This window comes from Haliotis rufescens, unplaced genomic scaffold, assembly GCF_023055435.1.
Source record: "Haliotis rufescens isolate VD_foot unplaced genomic scaffold, xgHalRufe1.0.p SCAF_9, whole genome shotgun sequence".
NCBI classification, from domain to species: Eukaryota; Metazoa; Mollusca; class Gastropoda; order Lepetellida; family Haliotidae; genus Haliotis; species Haliotis rufescens.
The window spans coordinates 20,958,868-20,975,760 of NW_025964383.1; the positions used below are offsets into that span (position 1 = coordinate 20,958,868).

Consider the following 16,893-nt stretch of genomic DNA (forward strand, 5'->3'; position numbering starts at 1 on the left):
ACTGACGTCATCACCAATTCAATTTTTATTGACTTTTTTTTTATGATAACTAACATTCCGAGTTTCTTATTGTGTAATTTGGCTGCACGTCACATTGTATTAAATTGGTTATCCTACTTTGATCACAGTTGATTAAAGATGCAACAATGCACCTATTCGTTACTTTAAGGGAGAGTACACATCAACACTCATCGATAAAAATTCCCTTTCCCTCACTCCGACGGTACCTTGGTAAAAACATCCGCTTGTTAAGTGACGCCATGATTTTGAACATTGCCTAATGATACTCCAAAGTCTTTGAATAATTAAATAGTGTTATTTGTCTTTTTTCTCTCTCGATAATGCCGCTATTTTGAGTCAACGTTTTGAAGAAAAAATCACATCACCAATTAAAGATGAATTGGGTGTATTTCTGGAGCCAGTTAATCAAGAGCGAGATCGGCACCATAAAATAACACTGTTATCTCCTCCGTCATATGTCACCAAGTTCCTGTTCGTGTCGCTCATCAGTCGGGTAGAGTGGCCATGGAATCATTTGTATCGAATTAACACAGTTCGTGACGGGAAAGTGCGCTCTTTAGATAACACGCGTTTGTGTTTGGAAACAAATGACACGTTTCCTTCTCCAAACGATTAATCCCAACATTTCGAACTTCTGCACAATGCAAATCGCTTTGCTTCGTTTCCGAAACGATTTGAGGGACGTGACATTTTACAGGAAGTTCAACTTCGCAAATGTATGGAAGCGTATTAGTGCCACATTCTATATAAAAAAATCTATGTAGATGATGCTATCAGCTACGTTGAAGATAAAGTACTGTTCAATCTCATTAAAATCAGGTCTTAGTTCTCTCTACCGCTAAACAAAGATCTGAGGACATCCCTTTACGGGTCACGTCAGACCGACCTTACGCGAACTTTGACCGACCAATGGATTGACCAATCAGAAGGCAGCTTTCTTGTGCTTTATGGCACTAATTTCAAATTGGCGACTATGCTTCGAAACATATTTTGACAAATTCTCAATTACAAATATGAAAACTGAACAAAAGAACATTCTGGAATGGCTCTAGATTGTATGGATTCAGTCGTTAAACCAGTAACTATCGTTCGGAATACCCCGTGTTATGCATTTCGAGGTAGAAATCACATTCCGACTGTCACTTTCATAATCTGGTAAGCGACGCTCTGATTGGTCGGATGAAAGGTCGTTCTGACGCGACCCCTTATGGGATGTCTTCAGATCTTTGTTCAGCGGTAGCGAGAACTAATATAAGGTCTGATTTTAATGAGATTGAAGTACTGTTTAAAGTCTCTCAAATCTCCTTGACAACCAATTCTTCAACAAAAAGTCATATAAAGATGCAGTTCGATTTTATTTAGACTTGGATTGTCAAATTTAGAAATTTTGATGTGCCTAGTAAATCTTAATGGAATCGTAATTAGTCTACGGACCCTCAAAAGAGTACAGAGCAGATGCAGCTTGTTTCGCCGAACAAGACATAGCAATATACTTGACGCTGGTTTATTTTCGGTGGCTTTAATACGATTCCATACAATAGCGAATCGACATCGACAACGTTTTTCTGATTGGTAAAAAGATTCGCGGGTTTCGCCCGTCGAGAACTGAGTTTTCTATTACTGAAAATAGTGAGCGAATTAAAATTTATCTCCGCATCGGCATTATTTCAGCCATATAAGGACATGACTGAAAATAGCCTGTTAAAAATACGTTTAATTTTGAAATATTTATTGTGTGTTCACAAATTTGAAACCTGAACAAAAGAACATTCTGGGAAGGCTAATAGATGGTCTAGATTGTATGGATTCAGTCGTTAAACCCGTAACTATCGTTCGGAGTTAAAGTTTTCGAGGTTGCATGATTAGACATCACATTCCGACTGTCACTTTCACAATCTGGTAAGCGATGCTCTGTTTGGTCGGATGAAAGGTCGTTCTGACGTAACCCTTTAGGGATGTCCTCAGATCTTTGTTTAGCGTTAGCGAGAACTGAGGTCTGATTTTAATGAGATTATTTAGACCGAGGACTGCATGGCGTGAACTGCCTTCACAATATTATGTTTCGTAGTCTAGTGTGCATTCTCCATTTTATGTTGTTATCGCTCTTGGGTCTCACCTATTTCATATACTCCCACTTCCACTGAAACTTAAAGTGGGGCATTCGAATCTAAGGGTCCTGAGGGGGCACTGGTGGCCCAGTCGTCTAAGGCCGCGCGATTCGCTGTGCAGAGTTGCGTCCTTTTGGCACGCCAGAAACCTGTGATTGTGGGTTCGAATCCTGTCTCGCCCCGACTATGTTACTAGGTTTGTCAGCACCATACCCGTGCTTGTGGGTTTCAACGAAGTGGTAAACGTCTGAGACCTGCATCACTTCGGGCTTTCCTCCCACATGAAGCTAACTCGCCGTGATAGAACTCGAATGATGCTCAAAGCTGCGTTAAACCCAACTCACTCACTCACTGATGGTCCTGATGGGGTGTATACTGTTTGGCGGACAACAACTTAAAAAAAACTTATAGCTAAAACGGCACCTCAGCAAAAAATAACATGCCGTATTATGTGACGAATGCTGGACGATGTGTTGAAATATGGTGGAAACAGAGTGACAAAAATATATTTAAAAAATGAACACATTTTTATATTTTGACTGAAAATTGTGATCGGTAAAAAAGACATCGTTTATTTCAAAACCTCTGCCATTGTACAAATCGGAGTAAGACGTGTACATTATAATTACGCAAGATAATCCCTTGGTGGTCACCGATTTTGATAGAATGATTGGATCATACGTTATATTAGTTTTTACACCATATGCACAAGATACGTGTATTGTATATATGTGAGTGTTTAGAGTATTAGTTAAGCTAAAATCTACCAAAATGTGGGTTTAAAGTATGGACAGATAAAAGAATGTCTTGATTAATTTAGATGATAGGCCTTCACATCCGCAGAGTACAGTATTAATATCATATTCCTTTATGTAATATAATAAATTGCTTCTAATTTGATCATAATTGCAACAAACAAAGAAGTAGTGTTTCGGGTTTTTATATTAGTGACCAAAGGGACAACTTAGGCTGTTAGTTATAAATCTGTCGAATTTAATCCGATTAGGTCATTACATCCGGGCCTGGGGCGGCGGTGGGTAATTTGACAGAATCAGGTTGCAAATTAAAGTTTGTGCAGAAGAAGTTTTTGTTATTGTAATTGCATGAGGATACATTTCTAAATTGTGAATATGAGCCAATTGATTTAATAGATAGAGTATTCCATAATTTTGTAGAATTAGGGATGAAGGAATTCATAAAGGGAGAAAAGGGAATTACCGTATTCGACGTAATAAGCGCCCCGCTCTAATAAGCGCCCACGACGATATTTGCTAATATATTGGCCAGTGAACAATTCCAATGAGCACCCCTTCCGATTGATCAATGTACGCAAGACATTTATTCATGTATAATACACACTCGTGTGTTATGTGCACCCTTAAGTATGGGCAATTAAATTCTGGAAAATATATCTGTCGTATATAAACAGTTTAGGCCGTCAGTATAAACCACGAAATTTATCTTTCAACTCAGTTTTTTCCACCAAAATAATATTCTAATAAGAGCCTCTCATTTCTAATTTTGAGAGCGCCCTTAGCGCTTATCACGTCGAATACGGTACCAGATGATTATGGTATTTATAGTGTTATGTGCAAGCTAGAATGGTCATAAAAGCAGAATTAATGTTACTCATTAATAAAGCATAAATACCTCTACATGAATCGCAATAAACCTAAAATAAACATAAGGTGCCGTTTTCGCTTGACATTCAGTAGCCGTTTTCGTAAGATAAAATCGGTGACGTTTTGCTGCATAAGATGATGTGTTAGCCTGCACTAAAACGTCACATTTTGTCGTAAAAGATCAACGTAAAATGTTCATAAAAACTGCTTATGCTAAGATAAACCATGATTGCTTATCGTAATCACGCTAAAATCTTGTAAAAGTCGTATACCACTAAAAAATCCCTGTTTCACGAGCATCAACATATATATGTATAATTCATGCCCTGTTTGATATTCATTATTTAGAAGTTGACGGATGACAAGGTAGACACAATTTTATGGATAACAACTTCTTTAATACTGTAAAAAGCTTTATAGTGGATAACAACTTTTTACAGTATAAAGAAGTTGTTATCCATAAAATTGTCTATACCTTGTAATTCTTTCCTCTTTGCAATATGTTTTGCATTTATATATTGATTGCTTTACTGTTTAATATATGACGCAGTTGGCTATATTGGTATTCAATGCATAATACTATTACGAAAAAACCGTATTAAATATATTTTATAGTTCACATTTTGAGGAGAGTGGATTATGCGGATCTGTAGGGAACGATCTGTACACTGACACTTCTCAAGCAGTAATCGTTAATCGAGCGAATCTTTTAGAGTTATCTTCCCAAAATGGCTGCGCCCATGGAGAAGCATGAAGACAGAGACGGGTCATGTGCTTGAAGCACTGCCTGCAATTTACTCGTTTAGAATTTATTTTGATGCACTGAATGTGTTCTACGATATTGATTGCATCAACGATATGTACATGTTGTTGACTGGACTATAGACTGTCATTCTTAATTTCATCGATAATAAGGTCCGTGCTCCCGTGAACAGCTGATCATGAGTACGACTTTAGTGAACATACTGGTCCGGCGTCGACCCGGGAAGTCGCTGACAAGGTTGTGTGTGCCGTGTTTTCGGAAGCTCGTCAGCTATAAACATACTACTCCCTGCTATGTGACGACACCCATCTTTTATGTAAATGCAGGTAATTAACTTTCAGTAATCTTATTTAATATACCGTATTCGACGTAATAAGCGCCCACAGCGAGTTTTGCTAATATATTGGCTAGTGAACAATCCCAATTAGCACCCCTTCCGATTGATCAATGTACACAAGAATGATTTGTTCGCGTATAATACGTACTCATGTGTTATATGCACCCTTAATTATGGGCAATTAAATTCTGGAAAAATATATCTGTCGTATATAAACATTTCAGGCTGTCTGCATAAACCACGAAATTTACCTTTCAACTTTGTTTTTTTTCCACCAAAATAATGTTCTAATAAGAGTCCCCTATTTCTAATTTTGAAAGCGCCCGGGCGCTTACGTCGAATACGGTAATGATCGATCAATTGAATAATGCTTGAAGCATAAATTGAGTTAATGTACAAAACCTTTTTATCGGGCGCAAGTTACAGTTAGTGGACATAAGAAATTGTCAATTTACAAAATGTTCAGCAAAGGGTACACTAGGCATCCTCTCCAATATTGTCAATCATCAATGTCCTTGAATGGCTGGTACAGTCTCCAGATCTCAATATCATAGAGAACAGTTAGCTAAAAATCAAAAGAGATCTTCTATCACAGGCCGAAACTATCAGTCACCCTTTATGATCCTTAGAGTTAGTTGTTAGGTAGGATATTGGTTAGCTGTCTCTTTAATTCAGTGTAATTTGAGGATGCTCCATAGTTAGATTACTTATTAGCCTAGCTTATAGGGCTGGGACGAGTCCAAATTTACTACCCGGGTACCTCGGTTCTTGGACGATTTTCATTCAAAACGAAATAATTACTATATACAATTACCTGTTTATACAGAAATTCAGTTTCAGAAACCGGATGGTCATTTTCATACACAAAACACTGAAATGCACACAAAATTGTCTCACTTACCTGGACAATATACACTTCCGCTGGTGGAAATCCTTTGATTCGTGAGAAGTCAATTAACCAAGTGACACTGAGTTACGTTTGAGACGAGCTTGTTTATTGTACATGTAATCCCATTCGATAAATATGGCATCTGTGGTCAAAGTTGTGACTTCAAACTGTGAGTATGGCCTGTCAACCAGCGAAACGTAAGCGACACGCAGTTACAGCACACGAAAAAAGGGAAATTTGTCTGTGTAAGGAAAAACACCCGTCAGCAAGTTTGGAAACCACCAGTAAGCATTATGGCACTGAATTTGGACATACCATAGGAAAATCGACAATTGGTGACATTTTAAAAGACAAACAGAAGTGGAATTATTGTTTAAAATTCAACCCTCAAAATGTGGTAAAGTTCAAACTTCCATGACAGATTTTTTTAAACGTGTTGAGTTGCATAATTGAAGGGAAGTAACTCTTCCAGTAAGAAGCTGGATTCAGTTATAGTACGGGAATTTGTTTATACAGATGAATTGTGAAATGACGCAAGTGTCCGTATAAACGAGGCACGACTGTACCCGACCCCTATTACCCGACCGTACCCGGGTACCCACTGTAGGCCTCAAGAGATAGGTACAAAATGTCCGATTGGGATTTTTTTTACCATAGCCCTGGCAAATCATATTTAGACACATGTATTAAACAATCTGGTCACGCATACACTGAAGTTTACTTAAGTTATATCTTTATTCAACCATATGAACAGGTCAGAAGGAATGGGTGCATAATTTTTGTCATTCAACAATATATCACGTAACTAACCACGGGTCAGGGTTGTCCTGTGGGTACCCGGGTTCTACTCAGTACCCACCCGACCCGGATACCCGAGTTACCCGTCCCAGCCCTAATAGCTTAGCTTCAAGCCGTTAATGAGAGTTCGATCCTCCAAGCCGTGCTTATTGAATCTGAAAACATGCAAACAAAAGTGCAATACTCACGATCCCTTACCATGATTACCTGGAAGAATTGCATGTCATAAATGAAAAAAGATGGTTTAAAATTCACACAGTATGTAGTAGCTGTGCCGACAACGAACCTAACAAATTATTGTGGATAGGGATGTATATACCATGTATACAATGTTTGAAAATCCTTGTATTAGAAAGTGCCGCAAATCATGATTGCAGTTAAAATATCCTCCCAGTGCCTTAAACATGAAAAGAGCGCTTTTAGCAATTTTAGCAATTACTTGCTTTAAAAATACCTCAATTTTTGTGAATGTTTGTCATATGAATTCATTTATGATTGTACTTTCGCTCACTAAAACTAGACAACATGGGAAAATTAATGAAAATTTGAACACGCCTACATGCTCATTTGCTGGTTGAACACAATTTTAAATAACATTCATTTCCTTTTGATTTGTTTGTTTATTGTTTAACACCGCACTCAGCAATATTCCAGCTATATGACCGCAGCCTGTAAATAATCGTGTCTGGACCAGACAATCCAGTAATTGCTAATGTGGGCAACAATCTGTGCATCAGTCTACGATGACTAGCAACCAACCAATTCACAATGTCGACCGCCTGATCCGTTTTGTCCCCTCTTACAACCAGCATAGTTTGCTGGGTATTGACTAATTCTAACCCGGAATCATCAAGTTTTTATCCAATTTTGTAAAAGTTGTCTTCTTGCACACTTAAGGTCTCTAATGAGTGGCCTGTGGCCAGCTTGAAAAATACAGCATTTCTACATGGTTTGAGCACCAGTGAAGATCGGGAAGAGAATAGGTCTTCAGCAACCCATGCCATAAAAGGCGACTTTGCTTGTCATAAGAGGCGACTAACAGGATCGGGTGGTTTATTTGATGCATGTCATCGATCCCAATTGCGTAGATCGATGCTCATGATGTCAATCACTGGATGGTCTGGTCTAGACTCTATTTTTTACATACCACCGCATATGACTGGAAATTGCTGAGTACAGTGTCAACAGGGATGAGAATCTTCCGCAGATCCTAATATTTCTGTGAATTTTAGTGACCAAATTTGTTAAAATCTCATTGTGTCCCCCTAACCACCCGAAATTATGGACCACGCTCCATTGCACAGATGTTTCAGTTGAAAAGGTAAATATCCATTCTCATCCCTATGTTAAGCAACAAACAAACAACGTAATTTGAGTAAATTAGGATGTGACTTCTTCTCTGTATGTTTGATGCAATGCAGCCCTGTGTTTCAGGCCCCCACATCGGCCACCTGTATACAGTTCTTCTGGCAGATGCTCATGCTAGATGGAACAGACTGAGTGGTCGAAATGTCCTACTCTCCACGGGGACAGATGAACATGGCCTCAAGGTAAAGCAAGCCTCTTTGGGCTCACCTTGACATTGTCAGTATCCACTCATCAACAACATGCTTGTCATATCTTATCATGTCTTATCTATCATATACACTATGCTACCTGTGACGATCCGGGGAAGAATAGGTCTTCAGCAACCCATTCTTGCCAAAAAAGGCGACTATGATTGTTGTAAGAGGCGACAAATGGGATCGGGTGGTCAGGCTCTCTTACTTGGTTGATGCATGTCATCATATCCCAATTGCTTAGATCGATGCTCATGATGTCGATCACTGGATTGTCTGGTCTAGACTTGATTGTTTACAGACTGCGGTCATATACAGCATTAGGAACTAACAGTTTTCTTCCACTAATCCTTATAATGATAACATATAGCAAAACCCTTAAAAATGGCAATTTTCTACTAGTCCTTGTGATACCTTTACCATTGGGCAGTTTTGCAAGGACTTTAGGACTAGTGCCAATTTCTAACCCTGCATACATGTGGAATATTGCTGAGTGCGGCGTTAAACAACAAAGAAACAAACTATGCTATGCTATGCTATGCTAAGTGAAAAAAGTAGGACATATTTTGTTTTGAGGTGAAACTACAGGAAAATACACAAATGTCTGGACATGAAAGTAAGTGATTGACTTGGCAAGAACGTTTCCGAAGACATCAAGCTCCCAAACACAACCTTGTGACAGGCATGAAGCATGTGACCTTGGTCAAGGGTTGCTACGCCACATTTACCATTGTCACTCCGATTCAGCTGTGAGCAGACGCATATTGTTTTCTTGGAACCAAACGCTCAAAGACACTTTATCAGACACATTTAATCATTTATGAAGCAACGGCATTGATCATGTGACGTTTGCAACTTGCTGAATCTTTAAGTGTGTGTCATAGGCATTTTCAGGTAGGCACACGTCCGAATATTGTTGCCAAAACACTGCATGTTTCTCATTCTGTCAGCAGCAGATTGTGGGCCCGATACCATTTAACTCATAACGTCGATGGTAAACACCGCTCTGCACACCCAAGGGCAACAACTCCAGCCCAGGACAGATTAGTCAGAACGATAGGATTAAAAAATCGATCACAAACTGCCACTCTGATGAGACCAGATTAGGGCCGTTACGATTCACTCACATATTTGGTGAATTGAACCGTATCCATTCATGAATTGAATTTGTTATTCGTTGCCACTAGAATCAAATATTTATGAATATGCAATCATGTGCATTTCATACCCTGTATCTAAAATGTCCATAAGAACATATGATATGCATACATTTCTTTAAAGACAACACTCTTATAATATTTAATTTGACAGGAATTTGCTAACTGGTCATTGTAGCATTTGAGCAGATACTAAGACTAAGTAACTTGACAATGTACCTGTAAATGTATGATATAGATAATTAATGTCAAATAATTTATGTTGTTGTTGCCTCACTGAACATGCTGAATATGACAAATAATACATCAACTGCTGACTTGTTATTGTATTCGTGAATTAATATTCGTATTCATTACCCTATATTCGTGATACAAATCGTATGCGCCTCATCGGTTATTCGTTGCAGCCCAAGACCAGATGCATGAGTACATGCCCAGACGGTGCACAGTCGTCTGCACGGATGGCATTTGAATGCACAACATCCATGCATCATCCTATCATCATTAGGCATTTAGAATGCAGATTACTTTGTAAATACATCTATATGTTTAAAAAACATAATATTAAGAGATGGTAGATCTGCAAGTGGTTTTCTGATCATTATTCACAAAATCGTTCTGTGATGTTCGACGCATGTTTTCACAATGTAAATTAGCAATGTTGTTATTACGTTGTGGAATAACGTTACAATGTAACGTAATACCAACGTTGTTATAGACAGATGCAATTATTTTGGAGATTTTAGTAATAAGAGAAAATATCCAAATGCTGAATATATAGGAAAGTACTGCATTGCTGCCTTGGTATTATAACAAAATCAAGTTGATTTTGTTGAAGCAATTCTATTCTTATATGACTATCAAGAAGCAAATTGTTACAGTTACAGAATGTTGTGTGATGTGCAATCTTCAACGTTTTTCTCGACGTAAATGTGCAACGTTGTTATTACGTTGTGAAAAAACATTAAACAGTCACGTAATAACATTGTGTGTTTGCTAGGTATACAACACAGACAAGAACTTAAGGGTTTATGGGTTTCAACACCTCCAGGGATGAGGCAACAGACTTTAAGGGTTTACTGGACAAATATGACAAGTCCTTCCTGAACTGAACTCGCCTTGACCTCTCAAACCTGGAGTTTGATGCATCACTTCCAAAATGACTTTATGACTGATGTGCCTTTGCATTAGATTGTTTAAATTACAGGACAAATTGCATTTTTATATCAACCATATTTCTCAGAAATAATTTTTATTTTTATTGACAACATAAAGTTCTGGGTAAGAGTTGAATATAAGATGCCAGGGATGTCGAGTACTGTAAAAAGGACTCTTGTGGCTATTGTGTCAGTGGGTCCTCCAGGGTCCACTTGCACAAGGCGATCTTAGTGCTGAGACTGTTGTAAGTCTATGTTAAAGTATGGGAGTTACAATCATCTTAGCGCTAAGACTATTGTAAGCCTATGTTAAAGTATCTGAGTTACAATCATCTTAGTGCTAAGACTATTGTAAGCCTATGTTAAAGTATCTACGTTACAATCATCTGAAGCTAAGATTGCCTTGTGCAAGTGGGCCCTGGTCAGTAGGGCTGTGGGTAGCCTTGTGGTCATTTTGAAAGACATAAAAAACGGTACTTGTTGTTACCCTGCCTTGGGCTCAGCATTGAGGGGCTAAAACGAGGACTGTTTGGCTCGGAGTCAGTATACTGTGTTTGAGTGGGGTATCCATGATACACTGTTACATGGTATGGTATCTCATCGGGCTATCACTTTCAACTGGCATTAGTCCGGACACACACACTGATTTTGAACAGCGCAGCACTGAACAAAACAGTAGGCTGCGCATCTGTCAGAAGCTAGAATCAAACATCTGTCCTGACACCAAGTGAGACGGGTCTGATAAAGTCTTATGACGTCATTCTTTTATCAATTGGCACCAATGACGTCATATTGCAAGGGGCATAAGCCATGGTGTGTTTATTATGGAAATAGAACTCTCAGTGAAAAAGGTCTAATAAAGTCTTATGACGTCATTAATTTATCAATTGGCACCAATGACGTCATATTGCAAGGGGCATAAGCCATGGTGTGTTTCTCATGGAAATAGAACTCTTTAATAATATGAATCAATTTAATGAATAAAATAAATTAGTTACTTTATATTTGAATTGTTTTGGCTGTGAAACTACTGGGTAAATACTCTCCATGTTGAAAGTGTACAAGAAAAATAGGTTCAGTTTCGTGTGAACTTTCCCTTCAATGATGATAAACCACATTCCACATCGCCTCACATGAAGGAAAAAGCATGTCTTAAAATATTAATATGTTTATGGTATTTATCCTTGCCTTCCTTTGTTTCATGGCTTGGTTAGTGTTCATCCAGGTGTGAATGTCATTGGAATTGATTGAGGGGAAGATGGATGGGATGGGGTCACTCTTGCAGAAACCTTGCTTCATTCCAAACACTGTAAAATTTATGAAGCCTTACTTGTGTGTGTCCCTGCTGTTGTCCTGGCCTTCTCACACTATCACTCCATCCCTACTCACACTATCACTCCATCCCTACTCACACTATCACTCCATCCCTACTCACACTATCACTCCATCCCTACTCACACTATCACTCCATCCAACCACACAGATTTACCTGCTTATCTAGTCACTAGTCCGGACAACTCTCGGTTATAAGTCTTGGTGAAGGCATGAACATTGGTTCCCAGAGTGACGACATGTAGCACGACCCGTGAAGATCTTGGCTGACAACATGTAGCACGACCTGTGAAGATCCTGGCTGACGACATGTAGCACGACCCATGAAGGTCCTGGCTGACGACATGTAGCACGACCTGTGAAGATCCTGGTTGACGACATGTAGCACGACCTGTGAAGGTCCTGGCTGACGACATGTAGCACGACCTGTGAAGGTCCTGGCTGACGACATGTAGCACGACCTGTGAAGATCTTGGCTGACGACATGTAGCACGACCTGTGAAGATCTTGGCTGACGACATGTAGCACAACATGTGAAGATCCTGGTTGATGACATATAGCACGACCTGTGAAGGTCCTGGCTAACGACATGTAGCACTACCCGTGAAGGTCCTGGCTGACGACATGTAGCACGACCTGTGAAGGTCCTGGCTAACGACATGTAGCACGACCTGTGAAGGCCCTGGCTGACGACATGTAGCACTACCTGTGAAGGTCCTGGCTGACGACATGTAGCACGACCTGTGAAGATCTTGGCTGACGACATGTAGCACGACCCGTGAAGATCTTGGCTGACGACATGTAGCACGACCTGTGAAGATCCTGGCTGACGACATGTAGCACGACCCGTGAAGGTCCTGGCTGATGACATGTAGCATGACCTGTGAAGATCTTGGCTGATGACATGTAGCACAACATGTGGAGATCCTGGTTGACGACATGTAGCACGACCTGTGAAGGTCCTGGTTGACGACATGTAGCACGACCTGTGAAGGTCCTGGTTGACGACATGTAGCACGACCTGTGAAGGTCCTGGCTGACGACATGTAGCACGGCCTGTGAAGATCTTGGCTGACGACATGTAGCACGACCTGTGAAGGTCCTGGCTGACAACATGTAGCACGACCTGTGAAGAACTTGGCTGACGACATGTAGCACGACCTGTGAAGAACTTGGCTGACGACATGTAGCACGACCTGTGAAGATCCTGGCTGACAACATGTAGCACGACCTGTGAAGAATTGGCTGACGACATGTAGCACGACCTGTGAAGATCTTGGCTGACGACATGTAGCACGACCTATGTAGCATGACCTGTGGAGATCCTGGTTGACGACATGTAGCACGACCTGTGAAGGTCCTGGTTGACGACATGTAGCACGACCTGTGAAGGGCCTGGCTGACGACATGTAGCACGGCCTGTGAAGATCTTGGCTGACGACATGTAGCACGACCTGTGAAGATCCTGGCTGACAACATGTAGCACGACCTGTGAAGAACTTGGCTGACGACATGTAGCACGACCTGTGAAGATCTTGGCTGATGACATGTAGCACGACCTATGTAGCATGACCTGTGAAGATCCTGGCTGACGACATGTAGCACGACACGTGAAGATCCTGGTTGACGACATGTAGTATGACCCGTGAAGATCCTGGTTGATGACATGTAGCATGACCCATGAAGATCCTGGTTGACGACATGTAGCACGACCCATGAAGATCCTGGTTGACGACATGTAGCACAACATCTGAAGATCCTGGCTGACGACATGCAGCACGACCCATGAAGATCCTGGCTGATGACATGTAGCACAACATGTGAAGATCCTGGCTGACGACATGTAGCACAACCCATGAAGATCCTGGCTGATGACATGTAGCACAACATGTGAAGATCCTGACTGACCACACGTAGCCTGTCCAATTTGACCATCTTTCCGACACAAGGGATGTAACTGACTATTAAAGTCCAGTTTCCACCCTTGCCAAACTAGGCTGGATTTTCCATGGCTCAATCGTAGCGCCACCAGTGGCTATTATGAGTTATGTCCCTTGTATGTCCCTTTTACCATGTTTACTGACCAATCAGATTCCACTTCTCTTATCACTTGCATTTGCTTCAAACAAAATGGCGGCACTCAGTCATGACTATCTGATCAATAATCAAGATGTATATTTTAATAAAACGGGTCTTAACGCCGATGTTTGAACAACAAAAAATATATAAGGTTCTTTTTTTGCCGGTCTACAGGGACTGACAGTCACATGAATTACCGGTCCAAGCCTAATTTTACCAGTGAAAAATATTGTAATTACCGGTAAACAAGAACACTTGTCACCTCACCTCACCTCACCTCACCTCACCTCACCTCACCTCACCTCACCTCACCCTCACCTCACAGAGCAACAATTCATCATCTCGGTTATTGTCATGTGACTGGCAGTTTATCAATTTATATGATTTTGGTTGTTTCTGTGGTTCTTGTTATTTATATTTTATTTTATTGGTATTATTATTTATATAGAAATTGTTATTATTATTGTTGTTGCTGTTGTTGTGATGATGATGATGATGATGATGATGACGATGATGAAGACGATGATGACGACGATGATGAAGATGTACTATGTTGTACTATATTTTCAGATTCAGCAAGCAGCATCCCGAAGTGAGCGCTCACCACCAGACTACTGTGATGAAGTGTCCCAGCAGTTTAAGGTGGAGTTGATGTTTAGGATAGTTATGGATGTTGTAATAATTTCCAGCTGCTGTGGAGATTCTGAGTTTGAATTGGGTCCCAGCAGCCTATGCTTGTCATCCATGAGGTGACTTCATGGATCTGGTGGTCAGGCTCTGTCACATGGCTTGTGGTGTGTCATTGTGCCTGACGGCACGGACCATGGCTCATAATGTCAAGCACTGTCAAGCACTGTCAAGCACTTAATCATTATAGGGGGGTCGGGTAGCCTAGTGGTTAAAGCGTTCGTTCGTCACGCCGAAGACCCGGGTTCGAATCCCGACATGGGTACAATGTGTGAAGCCCATTTCTGGTATCCCCCGCTGTGATATTGCTGGAATATTGCTAAAAGCAGCGTAAAACCAAACTCACTCACTCACTCACTTAATTATTATCAAGCCGAAGTCATATGGTCTGAATATTGCTGAGTTCAGCATTATACAAGAAACAAAACAATCTAAATACCAACAACTTTCAGAGTCTTAACTTCTTACAGTCCTTGATAGAGCGTCTGCCCAGAGAGCTGAAGGTCGTTTTTTTTACGACCCCCGTCCAAATCCTACCAAAAGACGTTAAAAGTTGGTACTTCTTGTTACTCTGCCTGGCACTCAGTAAGGCATTAAAGGCATTAAGTAAGGACTGATTTGCTCAGATTCGATAGGCAACTATGCTTGTCGTAAGAGGCGACTAACGGAATAGGGTGTCAGACTCACTGACTTGGTTGATGCATGTCATCGATCCCAATTGCATGGATCGATGCTCATGATGTCAATCACTGGATTGTCTGGTCCAGACTCGATTATTTACAGCCCACCATCACATATCTGGAATACTGCTTAGTACAGTGTTAAACAACAAACAAACAAGCTGTGTCTGAGTGGGGTATCTATGTTAAACTGTGGCATGGTATCTCAGTGGGCTAGCATTATAAAACCAGCATTAGTCTGGACAAGTACAAGCAGCCACACAGACACACACCCAGGGGGATTCTGGGCTAGAATTGCTTCCCAGTAACCTAATGTCATAAGGTCAAGCTCAGTGACTTGGTTGTTGGCCAATTAGGATTTAAACGAACAAAGGTTTTCAACATTGATAAGTTTGATTACCAGATTTGTTGATGTTCTTTACTATATTTCACAACAAGTTGTTGATTGGTAATATTGTACAGTGATCCAATTCACTGTGCAGAGTTGCCTCCCTTGGGCACGCCAGAAATCTATGATTGTGGGTTTGAATCCCGGTTCGCCCTAATTACGTTTCTGGGTTTGTCAGCACCATACCCGTGTTTGTGGGTTTCACCGAAGTGGTAAACGTCTGAGACCTGCATTACTGCTTTCCTCCCACATTAAGCTGACACGCTGTGATATAACTGGAATACTGTTTAAAACAGCATAAAACCCAACTCACTCACTCACTCCTGTCTATTATTACTCATGTTAACTGTTTATGCAATAATTATTAACATAGCTACACATCCAGTCCTGAGATCCTAGATGTTGTTTAAATGATGACCATGTTGGTTTGATGCAACTGCATGACACTTAGCTCACCTGACCATTGCAGGTTTTGTTTCAATCAGCCAACATCCAATACGACGACTTCATCAGAACTACCCAAGATAGACACCGGAGGGCAGTGCAGAGGTTCTGGGTAAGAGAAAAACTCACTATTAGGATATAAAAAATAATGCTCTTGGTTCTCAGCCACCGCCCGCTTCATCATAAAGTTTGCAGCGCGTTTTGTTTCTATTTCCATTTCTAAAAAAAACAAAAAAATCTTTAATAAGTCCAACTGTAGTCAAATACTGTATTCCAGTAATTTTTTTACTCCTAAATGCATTCACTGCTTACCTTACGACAACATGGGATGGTGCACGGTGATGGTTTTGGGTGAAGAGGGAGCACGAGTGGCCCAGTCGTCTAAGGCACCGCGATTCGCTGTGCAGAGTTGCCTCCCTTGGGCACGCCAGAAACCTATGATTGTGGGTTCGAATCCCGGTTCACCCCTATTATGTTTCTAGGTTTGTCAGCATCATACCCGTGCTGGTGAGTTTCACCGAACTGGTAAACGTCTGAGACCTGCATCACTTCGGGCTTTCCTCCCACATTAAGCTGACACACTGTGATATAACTGGAATACTGTTAAAAGCGGCGTTAAACCCAACTCACTCACTCACTCATCTTGGGTGAAGAAATAACGTTGTTTCACATTCCAATCCCTTTAATTTATACGGACCATCGTCGCTGTCATGTGACCTTGATAATAAGTCACCTTCCTCACATCACTGCCTGTGGCGATACAGCAAGGACATCTCTCAGCAGAGCTCTTCAAATGGGATAATTTTAGACCTTCAGTTTCGGCTGTAATTCTTAATTTTACCTGCAATGGGTGATGTATTCTCTTCATATTA

At 40.6% G+C, this 16,893-nt stretch overlaps 1 protein-coding gene across 1 annotated transcript in view; it reads left to right on the forward strand.

Annotated features, from left to right (window-relative positions):
• The first annotated feature begins 4,487 nt into the window (after positions 1-4,487).
• Positions 4,488-16,893, forward strand: part of LOC124144704 (methionine--tRNA ligase, mitochondrial-like) — a 34,491-nt gene continuing 22,085 nt past the window's right edge. The window contains exons 1-4 of the mRNA XM_046514241.2: positions 4,488-4,840; positions 7,973-8,088; positions 14,393-14,464; positions 16,047-16,133. Coding sequence (XP_046370197.2) covers positions 4,693-4,840; positions 7,973-8,088; positions 14,393-14,464; positions 16,047-16,133 — 423 coding nt within the window. The 5' untranslated portion in view covers positions 4,488-4,692. The remainder of the gene's footprint in view (positions 4,841-7,972; positions 8,089-14,392; positions 14,465-16,046; positions 16,134-16,893) is intronic.